The sequence below is a fragment of the Fringilla coelebs genome (assembly GCF_963513975.1).
Source record: "Fringilla coelebs genome assembly, chromosome: 1".
Classification (NCBI taxonomy): Eukaryota; Metazoa; Chordata; class Aves; order Passeriformes; family Fringillidae; genus Fringilla; species Fringilla coelebs.
The window spans coordinates 41,002,571-41,029,010 of record NC_140028.1 but is presented as its reverse complement, the minus strand read 5'-3'; the positions used below and the strand labels follow the sequence as shown (position 1 = coordinate 41,029,010).

Genomic DNA, 26,440 nt, shown 5'->3' with positions numbered 1-26,440 from the left:
GAGCTTCCACTTGACCCAGACAGAATTCAACTGCTGCACTACCAACAAACCAGGGAAACTATCCCAGTCAAATCTGAATAACAAAGCTTCTGCTGCCACTAGTATGAAAAAGGAAATGCCAGGGTCAAATGTGTCTCTTTTGTAGAGTATGAGAATAATAATATGGGCAACACTCAACACCTGCACAGCCAACTCTGCACCAAGCTGGGACAGTTCACCACCAGAAAAAGTGGATGCATGAAGATGTAGGTATCTTCATCACAATTATTAAATGTTTATTTATTCTTCTAATTATTTATTGGAAATTCTCAGCAATATTGAAGATATAAAAAGGAGCATTTTAAAAATTACTTCAGTAATTCTACACAGGCAAAAGTAGTATAATTTTTAAAAAAATTCTATATTAGCTGCAGAGCAAAACAACACAGAGAATGACCTTGCAAGTAGTAAAAAGAACATTGCCTTTGAAAAGTAAAAAATCTCTGACAAATCTGTTTGCTTCAATTCCAAAAAGAGTTCAAATGAATCACTGAAATGACACACAGAGATGGGCATTTTCAAGATGACATCATGAATGGCCCAGCTCTGATTGTGCAATGCAATTTGCTCTAAGGAAAGAGACAATTATCCAAATCTGTCTAAGCACCTGACATTTCTGTGTGAGTGAAGAATCCAAATTAGTCAAACAAAAGCAAAAGAAAAGAGTGCATTTTCTTGACTTGGCAAACATCTTTTTCAGTACAGCCAGAGATACTTATAAATTTTTTCAGATATACATGTCTGAAGAAAGGAGGAGAAATTACAAACTTCACAAATTCAGGTATATTTCCTGCTTATCTTTCTACTGTTATTGTAAGTATTTTCAATTAAAACCTAAATTTCACATTCTTCTGACACTGCAAGTTTTCATGAAAAAATTCATTTATTAGAACAACTGTCACAATCTTAATTTCTTACAAGATAAATTTCAGGATTTGTGACTCCATATTGGGAGTGAATGTTTATATTTTAGAGCAAAGCCTGTTGTAAGGGCATGTTCAGAAAACACCAAAATTTCACAGAATTTCACTTCCAGCAATTTCAATGTCTGTTACAGTGTTCAGGCCCTAATATTCTTATTCTTAATCGCTGTGCATTTGAAAAACAATCTTCAATCTTCATAAAGAGAGAAAATAGCTGGGAAATAATACTTAAGTAATATACCTTTTCTATATTACAGAACACAGAGCAGCCCAGATTTCATATTTTACACAAATAAAAGATTTTCAATAAATCTCCTGTTCAAATCCTGAAGAAATCAAAAGAGAGAGAACTTCATGTCACTTGGTTTAAGGGGGAAATTCCTATTCAAAATTAAACATGCCCATAGCTTTATCTGTTATATAAGATGCTTCCCAGTCAGCCAAGTGCATACAACAATTTACACTGCAGACAATAATACAGCCCCTGGGAAAACCTACTGATTTTCTACAGCAAAAGAAACCCAGTTTGAAGCAGTCAACTTCACAAAAAATCTAAACATTGCTAAACACTGGGTGTTTCCCCATGAAAGGCCACAGACAGAAGCTAAAAGGAACCTGTTGGGTGTATTATGGAATTTAGAGGCTGCATGCACAGAAGCAAAAGTGATTGGCAAAAATCGTTTCTACGGGAAAGATTCTGTTTGACAGGCAGAGTGAAACTAGGAAAGGATCTTTTTACCATCTGTTCCTTCTGTACTCAAAGAGAAAGACTGCACAAGAGCCAACCAAAGCCCTAAAATCTCCTTAACTGCTTATGCCAAAAGGACCTAAGAAACAATGCAGAAATCCAGAGAAATTACAAATTCACTGAATACAAACTAAAGCAATGAAGGCAAAATGCATACATTCTGCAGACAGAAGATTTGAAAGTGACAGAAAACAAATATAAACAGTGCAACTCTACTTCTGCAACTTCTGTGGAATATCAACATCCGTTCAATATTCTCAGAATATTTACTAGTTCGTGATTAGAAAGAAAACTTATGCAGTTAATCTTCACATCAGGAAAAACAAATGCATTCTAAAGTGTTTGATAAAACAATGTTTTTAAAATATTCTACTGTTTTAAATATAATATTCTCTTTTTTTATTGATAAAGAAAAGAAAAAATACCTTTTGCTCATTCAGCAGGTCTGTAATAGTTTGTGACATTTCATCCAAACTCTGTGCTGCCTTGACCAGGTTATGTAGAGCACGTACATGCTGGTGAAGAGGTTCAAAGTCACAAAGTATGGGAACCCTTAAAAACAGTACAGGATTACTTTTTTCCACACTGTTAGTTTAATACTCCAAGCTATTAAATTACTATGTGTATGTTTCAACAACACTAAACTTGCCTCTGTATAAGGTCTGTATGTTCTTAATTTCATCTATTTTATATGGGAAAAAACTCTACAAAGACTCCCTGGTATTTTTGTTTAAAATTAAAAACTTGGGCACTTTTAAGGAGTCACAGTAATGAACAAGTAACTCCAGTATTTCCTCCCAAGGAAAGCATTTTCCAGTAGTACCTAGAGTTCCAATGACAGTAACAGAAGTGATTAGATCTCTGATTGAAGCACTTGTATTTGCAAATGACTATATTTTGTCTCCAGTTGGATTCTCTCCAATCCAGTTCCTCCTCTGAAGAAGCAATTAATTCTCTACTGTTTTATTTTCATGATAGGTAACCTAAATTAAACAACTGATTAATGTGTCCTGATCACAATTCAAGTGTGGAAAGATAAACCGAAAACATGGAGCAAGAGTTCATCTACACTAACAATACAGTAAAAGCAGATGACACTTCAATGTATTCTGCATTCTCTATTCAATATCTAGGGCAAATGGCATTAAGTGTATTTTTGCAGAATTAAGATTTCAATCATTGCTCAAACACAATTTCAGAAGACGGAAGCACTGTAAGTAAATTAAAACATCATTTTAATTATGCAGCTGAGAGGTTCAGTGCTGATAGAAAAGGACTTTGTGCTGGGTCTCAGTTTTGCTTATTGCTTGCTCTTTACACATTAAATGAAAACACCAAAGAAAAGTACTGCTCTCAAGTTTTTTTCTGAAGATCAGCATCTACCCAAGGTGTGTGATGGCTTTTGCCCACACAAGTTGCAATTTCACCACTATCCTCTGTATTTTTCATCAAATGCAGCCCTGAGCCCAGAAACCAGGAGGTATGACATAATCCCACCTCTATTGCCATCAAGTGGAAAGCTATGTCACTACAATTCAAATAAAACATCTTAAGTCAGTGATTGGTTTTCTGACAATAGCAGGGCAAAATGCTTCCTGAACTCAGTAAAAACTTCCAGAAAGATTGTAAAATTCTTACAAATTAAAACAGGCACACATTAGGAATAAGATCCCATAACTGCACTTTTCCCCCCACAAAATTGATGAGGAACAACCCAAGGAGCAGAACAAGAGAAATTAATAGGGTACATCAGCTATAAAATTACCTACGGCAAATCCACTGTGATGCTGACTAAGCTCACTACACTTGTTGACTCCACCAACACTACCATAAAGATAGCCAGGAATCCTGAATCAAAAAGAATGCCAGTCCAAAACACAGGTGAACAAAAGCAGTGAATCCAGTTCCTGCCTTAAGCATCAGTAACAGGCATTAGATTGACACTGTTGGTGGACCTGACAGATGACAGTGAAGCATCCTCCTCTTGCATTTTCCTTTAGAAATGCAATCCCAGCTTTGTGGGACTGCAGCCTCAGAGCTAAAAAAAAAACCCAAAAAACAAACAAACAAAAAAACCAAAGCCAAAAAACCAAAAAAGAGGAATCACAGCAAACCTCAAATCTCTAACTGCAGATCTCTTTTAGGAGGAGGATGATGATCTGAATGTGGTCATACTGATAGATTTCCTCCTAGGCAGGACCTTACATACAACTTGCTACTACCCATTTCTGGCCCATTGGTTGGCACTTCTCCACCTTGACCACTCTGAGTTTGGAAGCTCATACTAACAGTCATCTTTTTCACTAAGATATCTCCAAGTTCTAGATAAGGAACTAATCCCATAAATTGCTTGAGAGACAAACCAGTAGCTTTCCTGTGTACATATGCACGTCTGCCTCGCTGTTGGGAAGTAAGAACTAAGAAACATAGAAATAGAGCTTCTACTCAAAATGATGGATTTCCATTGACAGCAGAGGCACTTAAGAGAATGTGTTTTTTAGCAAATTCAGTTCAATAAAATTGGAGAAAAAGTAGTAATTGAATATAGATCTCTGTGATCTCATGCTGAGCTAAAGACATTTATTTTATTTCCTACAGAATACCACACAACAAAGAGCAAAAGAAAAAAGTATCAAATCTCATTCTGATCTGACAAAACACAGTTATGAGTTTATTTCAGTTTAAAACTGATGGCAATTTTTTTTTGCTTTTTAGCTCTGAGGCAGATCTAAGGAATACCCCAAAATCCTTTACATCTCAATACAGAATAGGTATGTTCAAACCATCAGAGCTTGAATACATATGTATCTGCATTTAGCCAGTGAACATCATTGCTGAAAAATGGTAATTAGATCAGAAAATATCCTTGTTTGTTTTTTATGGAAAATGACATAAGGGAGTGGGGAACTGATGGGGATGGGACCACTGGAAAAGCTATTTCTGTAACACACAAAGTGTAAAGAGGTGCCTTACCTGAGTAATGGTTGTACTTCTGAAGGACAGAAAGACTGCAAAAACTGCAAGTCATTCAACGAGATATCTGGAAGCTCACTGTCAAATCTGCGAGGTTTTTGTGTCTGTAAAGAAGATATTAATTTACACATTGCTGTAAAGTATCAGATGACTAAAGAAGGATCAAGAAGAGCTTAATAAGTAACATAGAAAAGTTAGCAGTAAACTGATCTCTTACTCAAAAGATTTTTAACTTTTAAGAAACCATGTCTGGTCCTTTGCCCCTAAAAAACACTCCTTACACTTGTAATGATTAACTATCCATAGTACTTGGGCAGCAATAGACTAGAGTATTCCAGTTGGATGGGAACTACACTGAGCATCTAGTCCAAATTCCTCCCTATTACCAAGCTTCATAAACATTATGGATGTGTTTAGAAGTTAAGGGATAAGAGATGGCACTGAAGCTCTATTTATTGTGCTGCTACACATACAAATATTAATTCAGTTCAGTATTTGAGACATTGAAGTGAGTAGCCTTCTTATTTTCCAAGTATCCTTTAAATAAAAAAAAAGGCTGAAAAGGAGAAGCTGAAAAGGTTACAAAGGCAAAGTGAGATGGCAACACTAGAATCAGGGAGTTAGCTTACTTCAATTAACCAAGCTGTATGAAATCAAAGCTAACAGGCAATGCTTAATTACAATGCCCTCACATTATCAGCCAATTAAGAGGCAAAAATGCTTTTCCACTCATCCAGTGATTACATAGAAAACTTTTACTTGCTTTTACCATCCAATTAATTTTATTGCTCTATTATTCACAAGATAATTAGATGATCAAATTATTCCTCCTGATTCTTTTTTCTGATTGTTAAGAATAATTTTTTTTTCAATACCACAGACTAAAAAAGGACTGCACTACTAAAAAGGAGAGCTGACATTTCCTTTCCCACTGCACTGTAAGTTACAAACCAATGTTAATATAGGTCACTTGAAATGCCAGAGAACACTAGCTCCCAGCTTCTTCACGTGTCACAGCAATGCAAAGGGCATATAGCTTCAACGAATAAAGCCCAGGTTTTTAATTTATAAAACTAGATAGAAATTAAATAAACCCAAAGATATGAGTACATACACAAAAGGATGGAGGCCAGGAGTCAAGTCCTCTAAACAAACGATTCCTTAGAAAAGACTTCCCTGAAGGAAAAAAACCGAACAAACAACTTATTTAAAGGAAGAAATGCAGCACCTCAAGAGAAATCAACTGAAGTTACTGCAGTTTAATAGCTGAACTACATTTGGAAGCATTACTACTTATATTGATGTCTACATAAAATTGCAAATGACCACAGAACATCACATAAAACCCGCCATTTAAGCAGAACTCCCTTCACAGAAGTCTCTCTTCCTTAATGTACACAGAAGCAAAAGCCTCAACTTATTTTTGAAATTTTCACTGTAATCTTCCTCATCTCCTTTCCAAAAAAATTAGATAAACTTTCACTCAATTTTCTTATTTTAGCTGTCCATTCAGAACACAAGTGGGAGACTTGGCAGAAAAAGTAATCAAAATTTTTTTAGTAGAATCTTTAATTATGTTTTTAAAACTTCTGGTGTAGATGTTTAGATACAGGTCTTAGTTCTTGGATTTTTCTGGAGTAGTACAGAGAAAGTCACAGCAGTACCCAAATATTCAGTAATGGTTTTAGAAGTGTTATTTAAAAGAACAATAAAGGTCATAAAAGCTCACAAGGCATGTTTAAGCACAAACTGCATCTAAGTGTGATAATGAGAAACAGTATCTTTTACAATAATTTCATAGCTTTCACATTATTTTGGATAATCTATATGAAATAGTTAATTGATTTGATCAATGGAAAAATATTTTCATTGTAATAGGACCAGCATGCACTTCCTATTTAAGTAAAAGAAAATTTTCAGGTCTTGAAATTAGAATATGATGAAAATTATTTTAACTACAAAGACAATAGACATACTTTAAAAACAATTCGACTTCACAGAAGATAAAGTACTTACTAAAGAGTTTACCAAAAGATTCCCTTTTTGCCTTTTCAGCTTCATATAGATGTTTCCCATCTTTTATTAAAGCACCTGCCCACTGTGAAAGGGAAAAATACATAGTTACTCGTTAATTTATATGCTGATACAAAGGTTTGGTCTCGAAGTTTTATTTACTTACCTCCCTGTAGTGTTTTATGAACATTTTTCTCCTCACAACTTCAACGACAGCTAAACAGTACATCTGAGGAACAGTGCTGAGAGCCTCTACAACTTTGACCCTTTCTAGGAGCTCTGTTAGAAGACGAAGCAGTGCTTGTAGTTTCTCTCCATCTTGGTCAGCATGAAGCATTACAAAACAACACCACCTACAAAAGGAGATTACACTTTAGAAGATCACATCTTGGCTTTTTTTTTTTTTTGTTTGTTTAAATTAGATTAGCAACATGTCTGGATGAAATGAACAATGACATCATTTCACATGGGACAACAACAGGCTAACTTAAAGTACCAAGCTGTTCAGAATTCAGTAGTCACCTTGCAGTTTCCTACTAATTTCTCACAACAGAATATCCATATCAGTGATCAAAAATGGACCACCATTTAAGTCATTGGTTTTGAATGTCTTGGTAAGACATTCAAGTTATTAGCTTAAATAACTTTAGGAGTAGTACTAATGCAACTTTCTCCAGTAGAATTAAAAAGAGCTGATACATCCTGAGCAAAAAAAAAAAAAAAAACCCAAAAAAACCCCACAACTACTTTTTATTTATAGATCTTAAAAATACTTGTTGAAAAGCTTTAGAAAGAGGTATTACAGGTTAGAATCCTGTCAAAGAAATAAGAATACAACACCTGGAGAAGTCCACACAATGTACTCATGCACTGCAGGCAACAGCCACTGTAACAAATTCTCACATTTTGCAACCACATCTTCATTTCCTTTAATCATACAATCAATAGAAAAATTTCAAGCACAGACACCAATATAATTAAACCACAGGATAACTGTTGGGAAGATGATCAGCTGGTGTGCTTGAGGAGAAACATTACAGCAACTTCACCACCAGGAAAGACTTAAGGTGGAGGTATATCCCTCAAGTAATAAAAAACATATAAAATTGCTTTTACTGACAGAACTGAAACAAAAGTGAAACAAATACAAACAAGTCAACATCAAGCAATCAGGAATATATACTAACAGAGACACTACAATATTTGCACTCTTGACCTTTTCATAGTAATGATTTCCTTCAGACACACATTCCTTAAACAGCCTTGCTGCAAGTAGAAGTACTATAAAGTTGTGAAGCTTTAACTTACTTCAGTCTGACTTGCAGATTATTTGCAAGCTCCTGTTTGGCAGTGGTACACTTCTGTTTAATATCTAACAGTTTTCTGTGATTAGTTAACATAATCATCAGCTGATTTGCATGACTCAAACACAAATCAGGCAGCACAGAAGGATCTTTCAAGTTCTCAGCTCTCTTCTGATTAGCCAAAAATCCCTAGAGGAAGAGACACATTCATTACAAAAGCTTTGGGACAATCAAAAAGTGTTAAAGCGATACATCTTCTCTAAGAATGCAAGAATTTTAACAAACTTACTGTAACCACTGAGAAGTATAACAGAATGATACATGTAGAAAACAACTGTCAGAGTTGCTTTCTTTCAATTCTATAGTCCAGTCCAAATCAATATTGTTCCATATTTCCATACCAAATAGCTACCAACACAACCCTAACAGAACTTCCCACAACTAACCAACACCAGTGAAAGACCATAAAACTTAATCAGCAGAAACATAGCTACTAGGATGGAGGGGATCAGCCATCATTCTAACTTTTGCTAACAACCTTCTTCCCAACTTCCAGCATTTGAAAGATTAAATATCACTTAGAGCATGTTCAATACTACTGTGATCTAAAGAATTTCTATTTCTTGCATAAAGAAACTGCCACAGGAAACTAACTCTTCTGAAGTGGCAAGATGAAGAGCCACACATCTTATTTGCATGCAAACTGTACACTTACATCATAAGTAAAGGAATAGACAATTTATAAAAGGAAATGGTAAGGAAGAAGATTTGAAAGCTGAAGTCTCTGCCAAGTCTTAAAAAGGTACAAATTCTAAATTTACAGTAGCATTTAAACAAGGTGATAAAGTCTTTTTTCAGCTGACTTTAATGCTTCTGACTCCAAAGTGGGATTCACAAACTTGAGGTAGGCTCTTCATCCAAGTGAAGGAAAAAATAGCTAAAAGCACTACTCACAATATAGGGCAACCAAGCATAGGGATGGCAAGACTAGCTCAGCCATCATGCTAAATTCACTTGAGTTTAGCACTGGCCTACAATATAAACACCATGAGACTGAGATTTAGCATTTGCTTCTAAATTTATTCATTGAATTTATCTGGAGACAAGCTCCACTTTTAAACAATGCTGCCAAAAGTACTGGTTGTATCCACCTTCACATATGAGACCAAAGAGGCAACAGGGAGCATGGTCCTACACAACTTTCAGCCCAGCACTGCCCGCCTCAAAAGGGGCCTCTAACCTCCCTCAAAATAGAGAGGCAAGATTGTTCATTTATCCCTACTAATAATATATCAGTGTGTAAGCAGGAGTAAGAAACTCATGCCTTTTTTCAGAGTCACAACTCCAAGGTCATGGTGAAAATCTGATCATCATGTATTGCCAAAAAGATTTTTATTTATTTTCAGTAGCAAACAAGACATCAAAGGACAATCCTAATTATCAAGTTAACTGAGACTCTTTACAGAAACTGTATTTAATAAAATAACTTTAATATGATACTGAAATGTTCGTTAAAAATAGGAGCTACATATTTTATACTTCAAATAGTCTCTAACTAAATTTCTTATCACTTAAAATGACACTGTCCAGTGAAGGCATACTACTTTTTCTCCTTACTACAATACTGATGATCAACCATTAACCTGTATCACTGAGTGATAAACTACTAAGGATTCAGTATCTCCCTTCAAAATTAAAATTGACCTACTTAACTCATATAAACTATCTCTAACTAAAGTTCTGATTTTCAGCTGTAGCTTGAAACCACATAAAAACATGATAAGATGTAAAAATTGCTAATATTTAAATGTCAAATTATTATGAAATAGCACCATATTGACTAATCCCTGTGAGACACGTTGAAAACTATCTTGCATAAAGACATGCAATTGGCTCATTGTAACTTTAACAGCATACACATACCAAAAGCCTATCATCTTTCCATGTTGCACACACAACTGTGTATTACCTGAGCAAGTTCTTTTTGTTCATTCACCAGTCTGCTGCAGCTTGCTATCATCTGGTCCAATGCATAGAGTCTATCCTCAAGACCTTTAATAGCCTTCATGTTCTGATTATCTAGTTTGGCGATAGTTTGGCGACATTCTGCCAGAAAGGGCTGGATGATCCTTGGATCAAGCTAAAAAAAAAAAAATTATTAGTAGCTGACACACTGAAAGATGATTTAAGTTAGCTAAATAAGTGTTTTTAACCTTTTTTTTTTTAATCTACTGTATGACTACATCTATCATCTATTTCAGAATTCTGATTAAATGAGTATGTGGATTCTATATCACAGCATGAGTTTTTCTGAAGTATTCCAAGCAAACCATCAGAGCAATGTGGATCTTTATAAAGAGAAGGAACACTGGGACATGGAGAGGTGCAGGAGGAAGAGGCACTTTGCAGCTAATGGGCAGTCTGACCTGTGACAGAGTCCTCACAGCTACAATCAAAACCAATCATGAATGTGGCTCAACGGAAAGTGCAGAAAGGAGGGCAGTCAGAAAAAGCTGCAAGAACTGCATATCTTTTCCCACTAAATGAGTGTTTTAATTGACTACTTAAAAAAAGCAGGTAATTTCTAAGCAACTGGAAAAGACCCCATGGAAAAATAGCATATGTGTCATGCTTTTAGCTAGAGGTTTTTTTTCCTAACAGAAACACATTCTTGAAGTTGTTTCAGAATATCTGAGATAAAAATAAGTATTTGAAATATTAAGAGTCTAAGAATGTCCACAGATATTAACGGTGACACTTCACACTTCACTGTAAGAGTAGTGAATTTAAATAACAGTTCTAGAAACCACATAGGCAATTGCTACTTCTTATGAAGGTCAGAGTTTAGTCTAAACCTGAAATACATTAGTTAAGAACATAGTAGAAATCATTAGGTGATAGCAGAAGATGAACAAATTTGCCCAAATTCATCCAAAAATGGTTATGGTATGCCATCTCTTACAGGAGAATCCAGTGAAAAGGATGCTATTTGTGAGGTCACACTGGCTGTCACAGCACTGGCTTCTCTCATCAATATGCAGAGTTTATGCCATCGACAGAGCATACAAATCAACCTCAACCTCAAAAAAAAGCAATTATCTGACTCAATAGTAGCATAAGCAAAAGTGTATTTCCCCCACAATCTAATATTTAACTAAGTTTTCACACACAGCACCATCCTGGAAATAACCATCTGGGGGGGCTAGAGAGAGGAATCTGGAAAGGAGAAACACTAAAAATTAAGGAGCAGCTATAAAGACTAGGTCTTCCACTCACTTCAAACAAACAAACAAAACCAAACCAAAAGAAAACAAACAAACAAACAAACAAACAAAAAAACCACCAAAAACAAAACCAGCCAACCAAGAACTCACGGGAAAGTACCAAAACCTAGTAATAGCTCAGAACTCCTTAGAATAAACAATAAGTGCTGTTATTAATGTGACAAAATACATCCAAACTCTCTGATAACAAAGGTTAATTTTTCATATGTGACGTCTTCTGAATCTTGGTCTTTTCTCAAGTCATTTGTCCAACTTCAAGAAACAGTAACAGAAGTATTTAACCAGATTGATTTTACAGGATCATCTTCACTGCCATACTATTCAGGATTACTCCCTAAGACATTCTGAATTAGTCCACTGCAGCATCCAGAAGAGTTTCTTAAAAAACAAAATACTAAATAACAATATGGTGGGTTTTTTTCCTTTTAATGTTCTTAACCTAATTCTGTTTTTTCTCTTTTTACAAAGAGCGGCTATTCCTCTCATTCTTTTCTCACCTACTTCCTCCATCCACTCTTTTTATACCATCATTACCCTAACTGCATCTGTAGGATCCTTCTCTACTTTCACAGGTAGATAATACTGTTCTTTTCATCTTTTAAAAGTATCATCCATTTCTAGCCTCTTAAGTGGCTACAACAGCACTTAACAAAAACATCTGGTTAGCTCCTGCTTACTCAGTGCTTTTACTGCAGCCAAGATGTAGAAGTACCATTTTGTAGGAACATCTAGAGGCTAGAACCATCAGAAACTTAGCACTCTCTGCAACACACCAATTATGTCAAGATTACCAGTACCAAATGTATAAACCTCTTACTGTTGCGTTTTAAGCTTTCAGGAAAATCTTACCTGAATTCAGTTTTTGAAATAAGAATTGCAATCGCAAACCATTTGTATCACTCATATTTCTAAGAAGAAAAGGGCACAGGGAGAACGCAGGCAAAACAATTCTAAAAAGTTAGTGCCATTTTATTCTATTATTTCAATTTCTTTATATTAAAGTGTCACCTCAAATGAATATTAAAAGAAAAATTATGTTGCTAGATATTTATTTAGGATTTTCTTTTCCTTTTCAGCTGCAAGCCACTTCTGTTTTCAACTAATTCTAAACCAATGGTAAGCAAAGATTCAATGCTTTGTCTGCTTTTGCTGCTATCACAACAGAGTAATGTTTTCCTATGGAGAATGAGGAACACATTACTTCAAAGCTCTGGGAGTTTTTCATGAACCAAAATGGATCAGGACTGATCAATCACAACTGCTCTGGTGATGGCTAGAATACTCTGTCTGAAGCACCTTCCCAATCTGCCAATTCTGCTTATGCCACGAATACAAAAAGAAACTGCATTTTTAGCAGGTTCAATCAAAACTTTTTCCCATAAAAATTGACTGTAGTTACAAAACAATTACAATAGTCGAAATAAAGGATTTCTGCCTAATCTTAGATTAAGACAAGGACAGCAAAGACAAGTACAAGACAGTGCCTCTAAAACATGTGATATGTGTCAGATAAGACTACAAGCTGATCAAAAAAGGTAGAGTATGTACTCAACCAAAGTATTCTTAGCATTTTTGTCTTTTGGAATGCTATAATTTATTTGGAACCAATTGTTTAGTATCTATCTCTTCAAATACTGATTTTTAAAACTTTTAGAACACATCTATGTTTTGTTAGTATTATGTAGAAATAGAATTTATTGTCTCACAACCCATCTAGCAGGTTCTGTTACTCTTGTTTTGTAATAGTAGAAAGCACCTTACAGCATTACTGAACAGGATGGAGAACTGTCTTAGGCTTCAGCAAATAGGAAGTCTTTAGCACATAAAATTACTTCTTGTTTTTGGTAAAGAAAAAACCAAACTCATTATGTCCAGTCTTTTCCTTAGCCTTTTCTGCACTACTAAAATCTTAGACAGTCCTTAAAATTAAGCCAAATTCTCCAATTAATTTTAAGACAGAATCAAAATATTGATGTACAGAACTGACCATACCATGATGTTCCCTACAACAGATGGGTTTTAGAAATAACTGATTCCGTGTTCCAGTCTTACCTTACAGAGGAAATAAAGTGTCAAAGACAACAAAAACTGTTTTCTTTGTTCAAGGTATGTGTTGTAATAGTATATTATACCTACACAAACAAGGCTAGACAATGTAAGAAATATCAGCTACAGTGAAAGCAAAGAGAGAAGGAAAATTATAGGCAAAAGAAATTTAAAAGATTATAATGTTCACTGATTAAAATATTAATTTTGAAAGTAAAGTGAGCACTGTTGTGTTCTTCCAGCAGCAGAAATACAAACTGACTGACTGGGCCCTTCTAAGCACCTCTGTATCAGCTAATAAAGGAGGCAGAGATATAAATTATAAATTTATCCAATTAATCATATAAATTTTTTTATATTTTAATAAAGGCTTAACTATTTTGAACTCAACATTAATTTTGGTCCAGGAAAATCTTTTTATTATCAATGTAGCTTCTACGAAAAAGGTAAAGAAATAGTAGTAGTGTCACTTTGCTTATACACTACAAGAAGCTTTTCGCTTTTCAGAAGAAATGGCTATTTGAAAAAGCAAGATAACAAGCATTCATAAAATTAAACATCTTCCTAAAGATCAAATTCTCAACATTCAAACTCATAAAACACTTTCCCCACACTTGTCCCTCCCCAATCTCTGCTTTGGCTTTCATTCAGAAAGTTATCCAAGAATAAAAGCCACAAAAGAGTAGAGTCAGTCACTTCAAAAGCACCTGCATGTGGAAAAAAAAGCTGCAGCCTTCAATGCAATTTCATTTTTAAAAAAATCATTAACTTACCCTGCTCATGGAATCAAAACATTTTCTGACCAGGGATTCAACATCATTAGGTCTATCTTGAACATTAATCCAGTCTAACAAAGACACATTGAAGGAAGGCTGATCATCCTCTTTCAATTCTACTGACATTTCATTGTCCTGGACAGCAGCATTTTGACCAGATTCCTTATCATCTTTTACATTTTCAGGATCTGTGCCTTCCAAAGCTGAATGTTCAACTGACTTGCAAAATGATGCTAACATTGATTTACTGTTCACTTTAGATACATCAGGATAAAGCACCAATTCAGGAGATTTCCCATCCTCAGTTTCTTCACTTTCTGCTCCTCCATGTTCAGGTGAAGACTCCAGTCTTCCTAAACACTCTCTGTAACTATGTCTTGTTAGGCACTCCAGCAGTGGTATCTTGGCCATGATAGAAACAGCAGAACCCAAGCTTTTATTAAAAAGTAAAAACAAAAAAACCATCAGTATCTAGAAGCCAACATGATATGAAATCTTAGATAAAAACTGCCCACAATATGAACTGCTATTAATTTTAGAATTGAAGCAGATTTTGAAATTATTTTACTACTACCCCTTAAAACTTCTGTGCTGAATATCAATCATGGAAGGACAGCTAAAAAAGTCAAAGTTTTTGCTCTCTTCCACTGCTGAATATATCTTCTACATATCCAAGCTTATATTGAATGAAAAAAAGCGATAAACAGAGACACCCACTTACTTCTTTGTTTAAATGCACAATTGGGACTTATGTTTCCTATCTGCATGGATATCAACACTTCTTATGAGAGCTTTGAGTGCCCTCTGTCTGACTACTTCTGCAGAGTTTGAATATTTTCTATTTGGTAAAAGCTATGAAGCTAAACTTTTCTTTTCTTTTTTTTAAGGCAAAACATATTTATGGTTAATTTTTTTAAGGATCCGATTTTCCATTTCTATTCTATTAAGCAAAGCACTCACAGAACTACCATCATACTACAGGGGCTACAAACACAGAAAAGATTTTTTTTAAAGTAACACCCAGAGTTTGCAGGACACAAGTATAGGCACATACACACACACAATAGGGATGGGGGGGGGCATGTATGTAGATACATATTTACATACATACCCCCCATCCTTTTCAAAAGTATACAAATTTGCTCAAAGTTTATGCTATGACTTCATACTTTCAACATAGATTGTAATTCTAAGTGTCAGTTCAAGTTGTTAAAAACCAATTAACTCAAAAGTGTAAATAGGTATTTAAAAATGTTAATGTCTAAATTTGTTATCCAGCTTTTTGTAGTGCATATTTGGAATGACTCCAGCTCTTAAGCAGCTGTTCATTAATGAGCTTATCTTCCACATAATTCAATACAGGTTTCTTTGTGCTGACAAATACAATGAAAAATGTCAGTTAAAAAAGTCACTAGCATAGAACAAAAAGAATGTTCTCCATAACACATAATCAAAGACATGCTTGATTAATCAGAATAAGCACCAGACATAAAACACTTTAAAAAACTAAGTTTAAAATTGAGTAAATTTGGAGATTGAAAATGAATTTAACAGCAAACCTACTGTGTAAGTTTCAATTTGATATCATCTATGGACTGCAAGTAACTTGAATACACATTTTCAAACTTGTAAAGCAGCTTTTGGTAAGAGTATGTACAATCTTCCAAGTTGGCCATTATAGCAGCCCAGCCTTGATGCTGAAGATGTTCATCATGTACAAGACCTTCACAAAAGGAGCAAAGCTTCTTGGCAACCTCGTACATCTCCTGAAAAAACAATCAACAAAACACTAATCAGGCTGTTGTTGTAACTTTATTTAAGATATTAACATAAAAGCATGAAATTCATACAGCTAGAAAGTTGTACACCTTAGAACTTCATAAAAATAACATTTTTAAAAAATTTAAGAATAAAGGAAGTTAATTAGATGACAAAAAGGTATGTACTATTTACTGAGAAGAGAACACTTCATAACAGAGAGGTGAAAACTGTAGTTCCAAAACCATCTCATAAAATTAATCAAATGCTGATACTGTAAAATATTCAGGGTACACACATGAATAATGACCCTCATACTAATAATATGATAGAAAAAACTGGCAATCAAGGTACAATAAGGAGCCATTTTTGATGAGCCAAGCAGAAGCTCAGAACAAGACAATAAAATGCACAATCAGTCAGCAAAAGCACAGGTGGATCAGGTGCAAGAAGAGATGCATGAGGAAACAGCAGGACAAATAATTTAAGTCTTTCATTGATTAATAAACCAGATGCAACATGACAGGCAGCGGTACAGTGTTCACAAAGCTCTAAAACGTACCAGCTCTAAAACTTGGTATCTGCAAACCAATGTCGAAGTTAAGTTTTCCGTTAAAGTACTGGATGACAGAGAGGCATTTTACTGCCATAAGAAGGTGAGGATTTACTGCCCCATTTGGCAAAGTTAAAACAGAGGTTTACATATGGCAATTACCAGATCTTAATAAAAGCGTACTAACAGCAACACCAATTATAATCAATTCCAAAGTTTCAACTACTTTAAATTTAGCAATTTTTAAAAAAGGCTGTTCCCCTCAAAGAGCCCATCAAAACATCAAAAAGTAACAAAAAAGACATACAATGAATCCTTCAGCTCAAAACATTACCAGTTTCAGACTCCTCGGAAAATACTTTCCTGCGGACACCTGTACTTTAGGTTTTAGTATCTATCTAACCTACAAGAAAAAGGTCTTTTCACTTTTTGCAGTTTGAGCATGCTGTTAAACCAGGACTGAACACAACTCCCCTGTGGCATCATACATGTGAGAAAATCATGCATGGAAAAACAAGTTATACAAAATACAGTGAGAAAGCAGTGTTAAGAACCTAACACATCCGTGTATTTCAGAATGCATTTGCTGCTGAACACATGGTTAGCAGCACATATGCACACTCAAAAAAAATTTAGGGACCAACAACACTTACATTCTGAAATAAACCACAAAACTGCATGGCATTTTAAACAAACATTTCACAATTCATACTGAAAGTTATGATCATCTTCCCTGTTTCAGAAGTCCAAGCCTTGTTTCAAGCAGCATGACAAAATTCTACTGTCCTTCAAATCACTGATAGTTAATCTATCAGCAGATGAATTATGAATATTCAAAATAGCCATATATGCAACTCCAACAAAATCCTAGGTTGTTAATACAAATTCCTACCACTTTGTTGTAAAGGTGGTATTTCTCTTCTTATTTTCTGCACTTTGGTAGCTTCCTGAGCATGTGAGAATGATGATTTCCAGTTTAAAGAGAATGGTTATTTTAATTGCTGCAGGAACTCTTGCTTCCTTAGTCAAAAATCAACCAATAACACAACTGAGATGGCACCCAGACAATGCTCAAATCTGTAAGTCATTTTCTCCAGACTATCCCATGTTTGGCTGTACAATTTAAATGTACATAAGCTGACTAATGCAATATTGACTGGAATATTTGAACATTGTTTTACTGTCTTAAATTGACTTTGTATACCAGTACAAAGGCAAATTGCACAGCATATAAAAAAAAGCTGAATTACTGCTTCCTCAGTTATCATATTAAGAACCAAAAGAACCAGCTGTTTTACCCTAAGATATACAAAAAAAAGTACACCAATAATATGAAGCTGAAAAGGTAACTGAATATCTCTGCTGCATTCTAATGTACATCCTGGAAATGTACACAAACATTTTACTTTCAACTCACAAAGATTATTCTCTCTCAAAGTCAACCTTCTGCCAAATGAGGAGCCATACCACCCCAAACCACTATGAGCCATAGTTCCAGAAGTGAGAAAATATACAAAAACACACATTAGTTTCAAACAGTTTAAAACAACACAAGCCACCTACAAAATCAAAACTAATCATAAAGTCTTTTTATGCAGTTCCTCCAAATGAGTATCAACCAGACAAAGTAAGACTGGACTCAGCTGTTTCTTAAAATGCCCTGAGTAGAGTTTTTTGCCAGTTCTATTTTCCCTTGGACAAGCTCACTTAGCACAGCACAGCTCATGTGTTTAACACGGTAAAGTATTCACCAGGCTTCATATGACCTCACTTTCCACCCTGAGACATACTCTTAACTAGTGGGCAATGTTTGCTTTTTCAGCTAGATCCATTTATTGTGTTCACAACAGAAGTCAAAAGTTACAAGTTAGAGGTGCCCCATGAAGCTTTATTATATATCATTTTTGATACTTGTTTCAGAACCTAAGTGTTGCCAATTTAAGGTTTTTGTTTTAACAAGCTTGTTTCCCCAGCAAAACACTTCCAAACACAAACCAGAAGTTACAAGTAGAAAGAAAAATCCTCACAACTTGGTACACAACTGAAAACCAGCACTGACACTTTGTATCTAAGAGTCTAACCTGTGGGAATTTACTAAAAGTTAACCCAAACAGGAGCTCCTATCCCAGCAGTCTGGTTCCTAGAAAAGCAAGGGTGAACAGCATTCCCCAGAGCAGCAAATTAATACTTGTTATTTTTTCAGAAACCTTGTAACAGGAGAACATTCTACTAAGGGTCAGAATGTCTCATATAAACAGATTCATGCCCAAAGGAACTATTATATAAAAATACCCCAAGGCCATCTAAGTATGCAACCAGGTATTCATTGTCAGATGAGCTGCAGCTTCTTAATGTATACACACGAGACGTGGACATTAAAATTAAAATCCTCTTATGAAAGCCATCATTAATATTGCTCATAAATCATCTCAATCATAAGCATTGAGACATATGTCTCTCAGAAGCAAAAGATTTTTTTTCTTCTGAGTTAACTCTGAGATTAAAATCCATCAGCAAAGTTTCTTTCAAGTAACATGATTTCAAAGTTATCCATATGCTAATAGACTACAAATCAGATTGTACAAATGAACAGACATGTTTCAGGGCACATATGCAAGGTGCAATAACAGCATCCCATATTATTTTCACATGTGCCAAAGAAATTCTGTCTAGGTGGTAGAAGGCAAACAGGAGAATTATGTCAGCATGGTATGCAGTTAGAGTCCACAGAAACACAGTAGTGCTTTTGATGCTGGTTTCTTAAGCCATATCATGAAATAAGCTCATGACATTAAATAGTAAAGAATATTACTCTGAATTCAGGAGGTTCCAAACAGATGGTTCTAATGAAGGTCAAACCCCATGGAGTAACTATTTGTCCACATGCCAGAACTGTTTCAGACTTAGACTATACTAAGCAGATACTAGTGCATACAAGAACACTATGTTAAACTAATATTTCATTTGTCTTGCTTTAGTCATCCTGCTTTCAAAATGTGAAAGCACACAGCAAGAAAACACAGCAGAGCAGTTGTTTTGCATCCTTCAGAGTATCTATGAAACTTAACTTTTAACTATTTTCTTTAAAGTTATGAAATTAAAAGCTACACAAATATACCTTTCTTATCTTGCCATCACTTCTGAAATGAACCTCCAGGTGATGTGGCCTGTTCTTCCTACATGCTGTCTCCCACCATAGACAACATTTTTGTGATAGATCTCAAGCTACTTTAGAAGGAACTAGACCAATTTATGTTATATAACTGTATGGCTCTATACAAGAAAGAATTAAGCAGCTCTCTGCTAAATGAAGTCTAAAAACTGAATTATATCAAGCACAGAAGTAAAGGCCTGCAATCCAACATATGTTTTAATGCTTCTCAGTAAGGTTGCCAGCTCCAGCACAGAAAAGGAAGCCTGCCTAACAACAGGCTTGCTTTTGTCATTGACTATTCACAGACATACTCAAGTCTTACTGGCAGACACCCAATGATTCACAGAGCACAAAAGTTAACTTCAGTTGCCTTGTAGGGCTACATTCATCCTACAGAGGTACAGCAGCATATCTAGAACACCAATTGTCTCACTGCACCACTGGAATGAAGACCTAAAAGAGCACCAGTACCAGAACATAAATACCAAGACCCAGACTAATCCCCATATGATGTTATGTTGAATAGTAAATAATGATGCCTTCACAACCCAATTTTCCAAGAAATCCACAGGGCAACCAGAATGCATTTAATCTTTAGCTGGGTGTTGTAACAGAGAGTGTAGTCAAATTACTTCCTTTGAGAATCACAACTCAAATTTAGGTGACTCTTCTGATGATGAATCTTCTTACAATGAATTATTTTTTCTTGGTTTGAACCAAAATTATTTTTTCTTGGTTTGAACCAAAAAAGTATGTTTTATTTAAAGCAGAAATTAACTGGTGAAAGGTTTAGGATTAATGTCAAGACTGTCTTTGCATCCTAGTGTCATAGTTTTGCTCATCTGAATGAGCAAAATCTGACAAAGGTCTGTTTGTCTTAAGTGGTCTTTGGACTTACCTCTAAAGAACAAAAGTTCTCAGGAAATGCAGGGTTCTTTCCATTCTCTAAAACCCTGTGGTAGAAGGAAATAAGTCAAAGTCCTCTATTGCCATGTGTCTGAAACCCTGTAAAAGGGACTCCTTACAGGTTTCAATCATCATAAAAATCAACCTCAGACCAATCAAAATGATCCTTGAAAGTAAAATTCCACAAACTTACAAACTGCAACAGCAGATAAATGCTTTCACAACAAGGAACTGTTACCTTGTTTACCAAAATTAGTAACCAAGACCATTATCTCTAATACATACACAGCTATAACATGAACCTGCTAAATTAAGATACACTTCACCTTTTAAGTTTTTAAAACCTGTAACTGGAGCAGTTAACTTCACTGTGAGGGAGACTGATATTTCATGGCAACTTCTCTCCTTTCAGTAGACAGCTGTTTATTCCATTCTCCTTTAATATTGGTTATTTTTGGTGACTGTGTCCTTTGGGCAGTTCATGACTTATCACCTACTCAGAAAGTACTTATTTCTGTAGGAGATAAGATACCAGCATAGCACAGTAGATTTTCTAAGTCACAGATTAATTACTTTTTTCAGTAATGCTTTCACTAGTTCTCTCTGATATTACAAGCAGGTTTGGAGAAGTCAAGTGACAGAACTTCCCATCAAAAAACAAACTGAGAAATGACATAAACCACCACATTAGGGAGTCAAACCATGGTATAAGATAAGTGTTTGCTCCCACTAGCTTGATTCCAAATCACCCAACTTTTTTCATTCTGATCAACTTTTTAAAAGCTTGATCTAAAGTTTTGGTTATAAAGGTGAAAAAAAAAAAAAATTAGAGTAGCATTTTGAAAGATCTACCTTGGAGTAAACCTTTCATTATACCTTGGAATAAACTAAAGCCCATTTTACCTTACCCTGCTCAATTACTTTAAAAGACTGAGACTGATCTGAGTTACAGAGAAATCTGGACTTCTTAGGAGGAGCCAGAAGCGTGTCTGACTATTAGACGAATAATTTAGCAAAAATTAATTTGACCACACAATTATTTCAAACACAACACACCATATAGAACATGATATTTTAAAATAATTCTTTCCAGAGAGTCTCAAAGCAACTTTCTAGTAGAAAAGAGCATTTCTCTAAATAGTAGATCCACAGCTTTCAGGAAGCATGACTATACTTCTTGGCTTAAATATCTGAAGTGTTTGAAACTAAACTGAGAATGATCTATGACTATGTACTATGACTACAGTTGTGGTTTTATGCAACCAAATGAAATGACCACACAGTTTCTCATCCTCATTTCCACTTATCAAAGAAGAACTGACAGGAATTGACACTTTGATCATGACAGCAGCAGCATCCCATGAAGTGTGAAACATACACACTCTCAAAAAGTTCAATATCCTTCCCAGACAAATGACATGGGAACTTCAATTAGATCACTTGAAAAAAAAAAAATCCTTTCCTAAAGGCTAAGCTACCAGAAATTATTTTAAGTAGTGGTTAAAAGAGCATGAGCTTGACACAAGACAGCCTATTGCACAACATACTGTGTAGAGAACAGCTTGTTTTCTCAGCTGGTGTGCACGAAACTTTTTGCAAACACTGTGTGTGCAATTCATTGTCCACATACTGCAGCTCGCTGCATGAACTGCTCAACTGCAAGAAAGGTGGGAGACCAGGCTAGTTGCAAAAAAGGCAACCTGGAACCCTTCAGGAACCATTGACATCTCAAATGTAAGTTTTTAGCCCAGGAGAAACCAAAATGCCAACACATAAAAAGAAAACAGGCTTAGAGAGTTGACTTAAGTGAGCTTAAAAAAAAAAAAAATCAACAAAGGCATCATATTGCAAATGACAAAACCTGTGGCAAGAATTTCAGTTTAAATGGTAAAGGGATGAGTTAAGGGAACAGATGTAGCTTCTTTAAAGCTATCTAATCTTTATGCTGTGAATTCTACATAATGAGATCATGGGTGGTGAACAGGAACTTAAGAAAATCCATAAAAGATGCTAAAATCATGAAAACAGAAAGAAACAGAAAATGGACGTATGACAAACACAGTACCATGGATAACCAAATGCAAGATATGTTCTGCACAGGAATAATTTTTGGTTAGGAGCTATGAAATCTAAAAAAAGATTGTAACTTTTTAAACTTTTTAAGTAACTCAAAGAAATTAGTGTTAATGGGGGGTGGGGATTGGAATGGCTGCTTTTACATACACTTATATCCCACAAATATATATGCAACAGGCCATAAGAATGCCAGGACCTCCACTATGAGCTAAAATATGACTTCCACACCTGAGTAGTAACAACAGCTTACGGAAAAAAAAAAAGGCAGAAAGCAAAAACATAATTTAATTCAATAACAGACACAGAAAAATTACAGACATGTTAATTACAAACATAGAAAAAATGATGGAAAGGCCATAATGCAGAGATTCATAAAAAGACTTGTTAAAGGAGACCCTAGAACTACTTTTACTGAGAGGAAAAAAAATTAGAGGCCATATATCACTGTATGTTTGCAAATTCCTATCAAGTCTGATTTTAAAGATCATATCCTATAGTTTCTGGGCAGAGCAGATACCAGATTAAATAGAAACAAGTAGCTATCAAATATTCTTCCCTTCTTTTAATATCTACACATCACTGCATCTTTTTGTGGACAAGAACAGGTAAGACTTTTTCATGAGCAATAATTTAGAATGCAACCTTTATTTTCCTACTACATATTACATTATCATATAATACCACTCGTATTAGTAGTAAATATTAATTAATCAAATTTAATTAATTAAAATGCTCTAAATAATTACAACAGGCAAAAACCTCTCCATCATCAAGTACTGCCATTCTGCTTTTCTGATAAAGCAGGTTACCATTTCTCTACAATTGATAAAAAGACAAAGCTTGGATTATTTTGCAGGAACTCTTCCATACAGTACTCTCAGTGTGGCTTTGGGTGCATCAGTCATACAACCACAGAGGTTCAGAGCCTTTCTCGCTCTCCCCAGATCTTAATCAATTTTGAGAAGGATAAATATCCCATGTTCCTTCTTCCTCCCAGGCAAGAGGCTTATGGTGAACCTTGGAGAAGATTAATGCTCTAACCACATTTCCAGTCCTCCCTCAGTTTCTTGTGAATTACTGTTCAATATTCTTCAAACAGGCATCATGAAAAACTACTTTAGTACAATACTGCAATACTTCTTTATACAGTTTTAACACCTGGGTACATCTAAAAATCACAACAGACTACTTACTAATCTTCTATTACATATGATGGATTTATCAGTCCCCTGACATCCCAGAGAAGTACTCAATTCATTTTCACAGCCTAACACAGGAGCCTATGGCTTTAGAACACTTAAAATCTTGGATAAAATTAAATGCTGATGTACAGGCGAATCAGATTTTAGAATATTACTACCTATTTAATCTTTAAATAAAATTTCAAGTTTTTCATAAGAAAACAAATACCATCACTATAAGCATTCCATAAGCAGGGAAGAACTTGTCAAAAGTGGGGAACAAATAATAATTGTCCTGAAAATAAATCTGCAAGCTAAAAATAAGACCTGCATTCTACTTGGATCAATGTTTAAAGACAATTCCTGCCCCTGCTTCCCCCAGTCCTGCAATACTACTAATAGGTGACACTAATTATGGAAAAGATTTATTTTCTCCTTGCAAATCAACTCATGATCACTCTTTCTATATAAAGTTTCCAGTCTGTAGCTAAATATTAATAGTATTATAGACCTGCACCCAGAATGTAGAAACAACTATAAATATGTTATTTAGATCTTTAGAAAGATCTAAGTAACATACTTAAAAGGCATAAACACTGAAATGAGCTTGCATGCACTGTGTATTAATACAATCTTCAGACTCAAAGGGGGAAGATTAGGCAGCACCAACAATTCTTTTCAAGTCTAAACAGGAGTATTTTTTATAAAACCTTGGAATAAAAAAAAAAGCTTACTCCAGAGGAACTAAATATGTTCCATTGTTGTATAGTAATTTTACCAAACTGAAAGCCAAATTAAGAATCTAAGAGCAGAAAACAGGGCACAGAAGAGAGAAACCAGATAAAACAGTGAGAAACACAAGACTGAGTATCATCACCTTTCACTTCCATTATCCTCAACAAAACACAAAGACTGTACCAATTACTACAGCCCCCCTTCACATCGGATCAGTGTTAAGTGTTTAGAAGCTATCAGTCTTCCTTACTTTTATAACCTCCTCTTAATACTTCACAAAGAATGGTTTTAAAACACTTTCAGCTGGTAAAACCAGAACCCTCACTCTTCATAAAGCACAACTGAAAACCTCCTACTCCTTAGCTGAACTCACATTGATATCCACTCTTGCCTATGACAGTCATATGACTCACAGACACCTAATAACTCAAGGTCCTATTTACAAAGTCAGCTCTAACTGTCAACAGGTGGGGGAGAGAGAAAGAGAGTCTACTGGACTCAATCCTTGCCTTAAATCAGACAGTATGTCAAGGTCACATTACTTCATATTATTCAGGAGAACCTTCCCTCTCCTGACAGGCCAGGATGTCAAGGAGGAAACCAAAATCCCAGTTCTACAGGGGATTCTACAACTGTTCTACAACAGATAACACTTTTCTCTAAATTCTGCTGTGTAGTATTAAATCCCAGCCACTTCAAGTGCTACATGTTCTTCTCAACTGCATTAAAGTTGTCACTGAAACTAAGAAACTTTATTACCAAGAGAAAAAACATATGACTATTCATTTTGTGTGAACTGCTCCACATAACTAATCTCCTGCTGCCAACCACTGGAATAATCTTTAGCGATATGAAAAATACTTAATCCATTTAAATGTAAAATTTGTAAATAAAATGAGATCAGTTTTTAATACAGAAACATCATCTGTAAAAATAAAACATAACTACTGAAGGCACTGTGTCAGTGTCTTGAGCATGCAGCTGGTTTTTACTGCATGCACACTTGGTATTTAGCTGACCATGTTGCAGCAAATGACTTTTCCCTATCAAAGCAACACAGCAATAATCAAATTGGACTTCTGACCAGTTTGCAAGCAAATATATGCAATAATTAATAAGAGGCAGTACTCAATAATAAGTAACCTGAATTTTAGGAAAAAACTTAGTTTTATTCATTCCTCACCAGTTGTTTAGACATAAAACATCAGCATAAAACAGAAGCTTGGCAAAATGCTTTTAAAAATTAGTGTTAATTTTCTACTTGAGTTAACATAATTTCCAAAGATACTTTTCTCATTTCAAGTTGAGGCAGACTGAGGACACTGAAAACAAGGCAGTGCATTAAGGCATGGTCAAAAGCAACCTGATCACTTTTGTATTGTAAATACTGCAAACGTACACATCCAAAAGGTGCCTACAGTTTTGAAAGAAGCTCTGAACATGCTGAAGAAGCAAGCACACTTCTCAAAACTTACTTTGAAACTCTGAGACAAAGGCTCTGAAGAGTACATCATCACTAATACAGCATTTTTACTGCCTTTTGAAGAAACTATTTCATATTTTACATCAAGCTTTCCCTCTGACATATTTTCCTTTGGTGTGCAAATCCAGTAACAATCAACTTACCACAGCAAGCTGTGTTCGTGATGCTACTGTATGAAACACTGCAGGCATCATAAGAGATTCTTCTACTTTCAATTCCATCTCATTCTCTGCTGAAAACGTGGTTTTGGGGATAGCTGGTGGACGTTCACACAAGATCATTTCTTTGTTGAATAAAAAAATTGGGTTGGTGTCCTACACTCAGAAAGGAAACAAAACCAAACACTGAGTAAAGGCAACTTCCTGCTGAATTATCAATTATTTCCTCATGTGGGTAACATGTCTTGAGAACAAGTTAAAATCTACACTTAGAAGCTGAATACATAAACACCTGTTTCTTAAACAAAAAAAATCCAGCAAACTATGGGA

The 26,440-nt window shown here is 35.2% G+C and overlaps 1 protein-coding gene across 2 annotated transcripts in view; it reads right to left on the bottom strand.

Moving 5' to 3' along the window:
* Positions 1 to 26,440, bottom strand: part of RB1CC1 (RB1 inducible coiled-coil 1) — a 66,798-nt gene that overhangs the window by 22,504 nt on the left and 17,854 nt on the right. For both annotated transcript variants that reach the window (XM_084207520.1, XM_084207521.1), the window contains exons 5-14: positions 26,096 to 26,266; positions 15,670 to 15,872; positions 14,104 to 14,539; positions 9,970 to 10,140; positions 8,005 to 8,189; positions 6,863 to 7,049; positions 6,700 to 6,781; positions 5,798 to 5,859; positions 4,684 to 4,787; positions 2,136 to 2,262 (exon numbers count right to left, since the gene is read on the bottom strand). In XM_084207520.1, the coding sequence (XP_084063646.1) occupies positions 2,136 to 2,262; positions 4,684 to 4,787; positions 5,798 to 5,859; positions 6,700 to 6,781; positions 6,863 to 7,049; positions 8,005 to 8,189; positions 9,970 to 10,140; positions 14,104 to 14,539; positions 15,670 to 15,872; positions 26,096 to 26,266 (1,728 nt within the window). The remainder of the gene's footprint in view (positions 1 to 2,135; positions 2,263 to 4,683; positions 4,788 to 5,797; positions 5,860 to 6,699; positions 6,782 to 6,862; positions 7,050 to 8,004; positions 8,190 to 9,969; positions 10,141 to 14,103; positions 14,540 to 15,669; positions 15,873 to 26,095; positions 26,267 to 26,440) is intronic.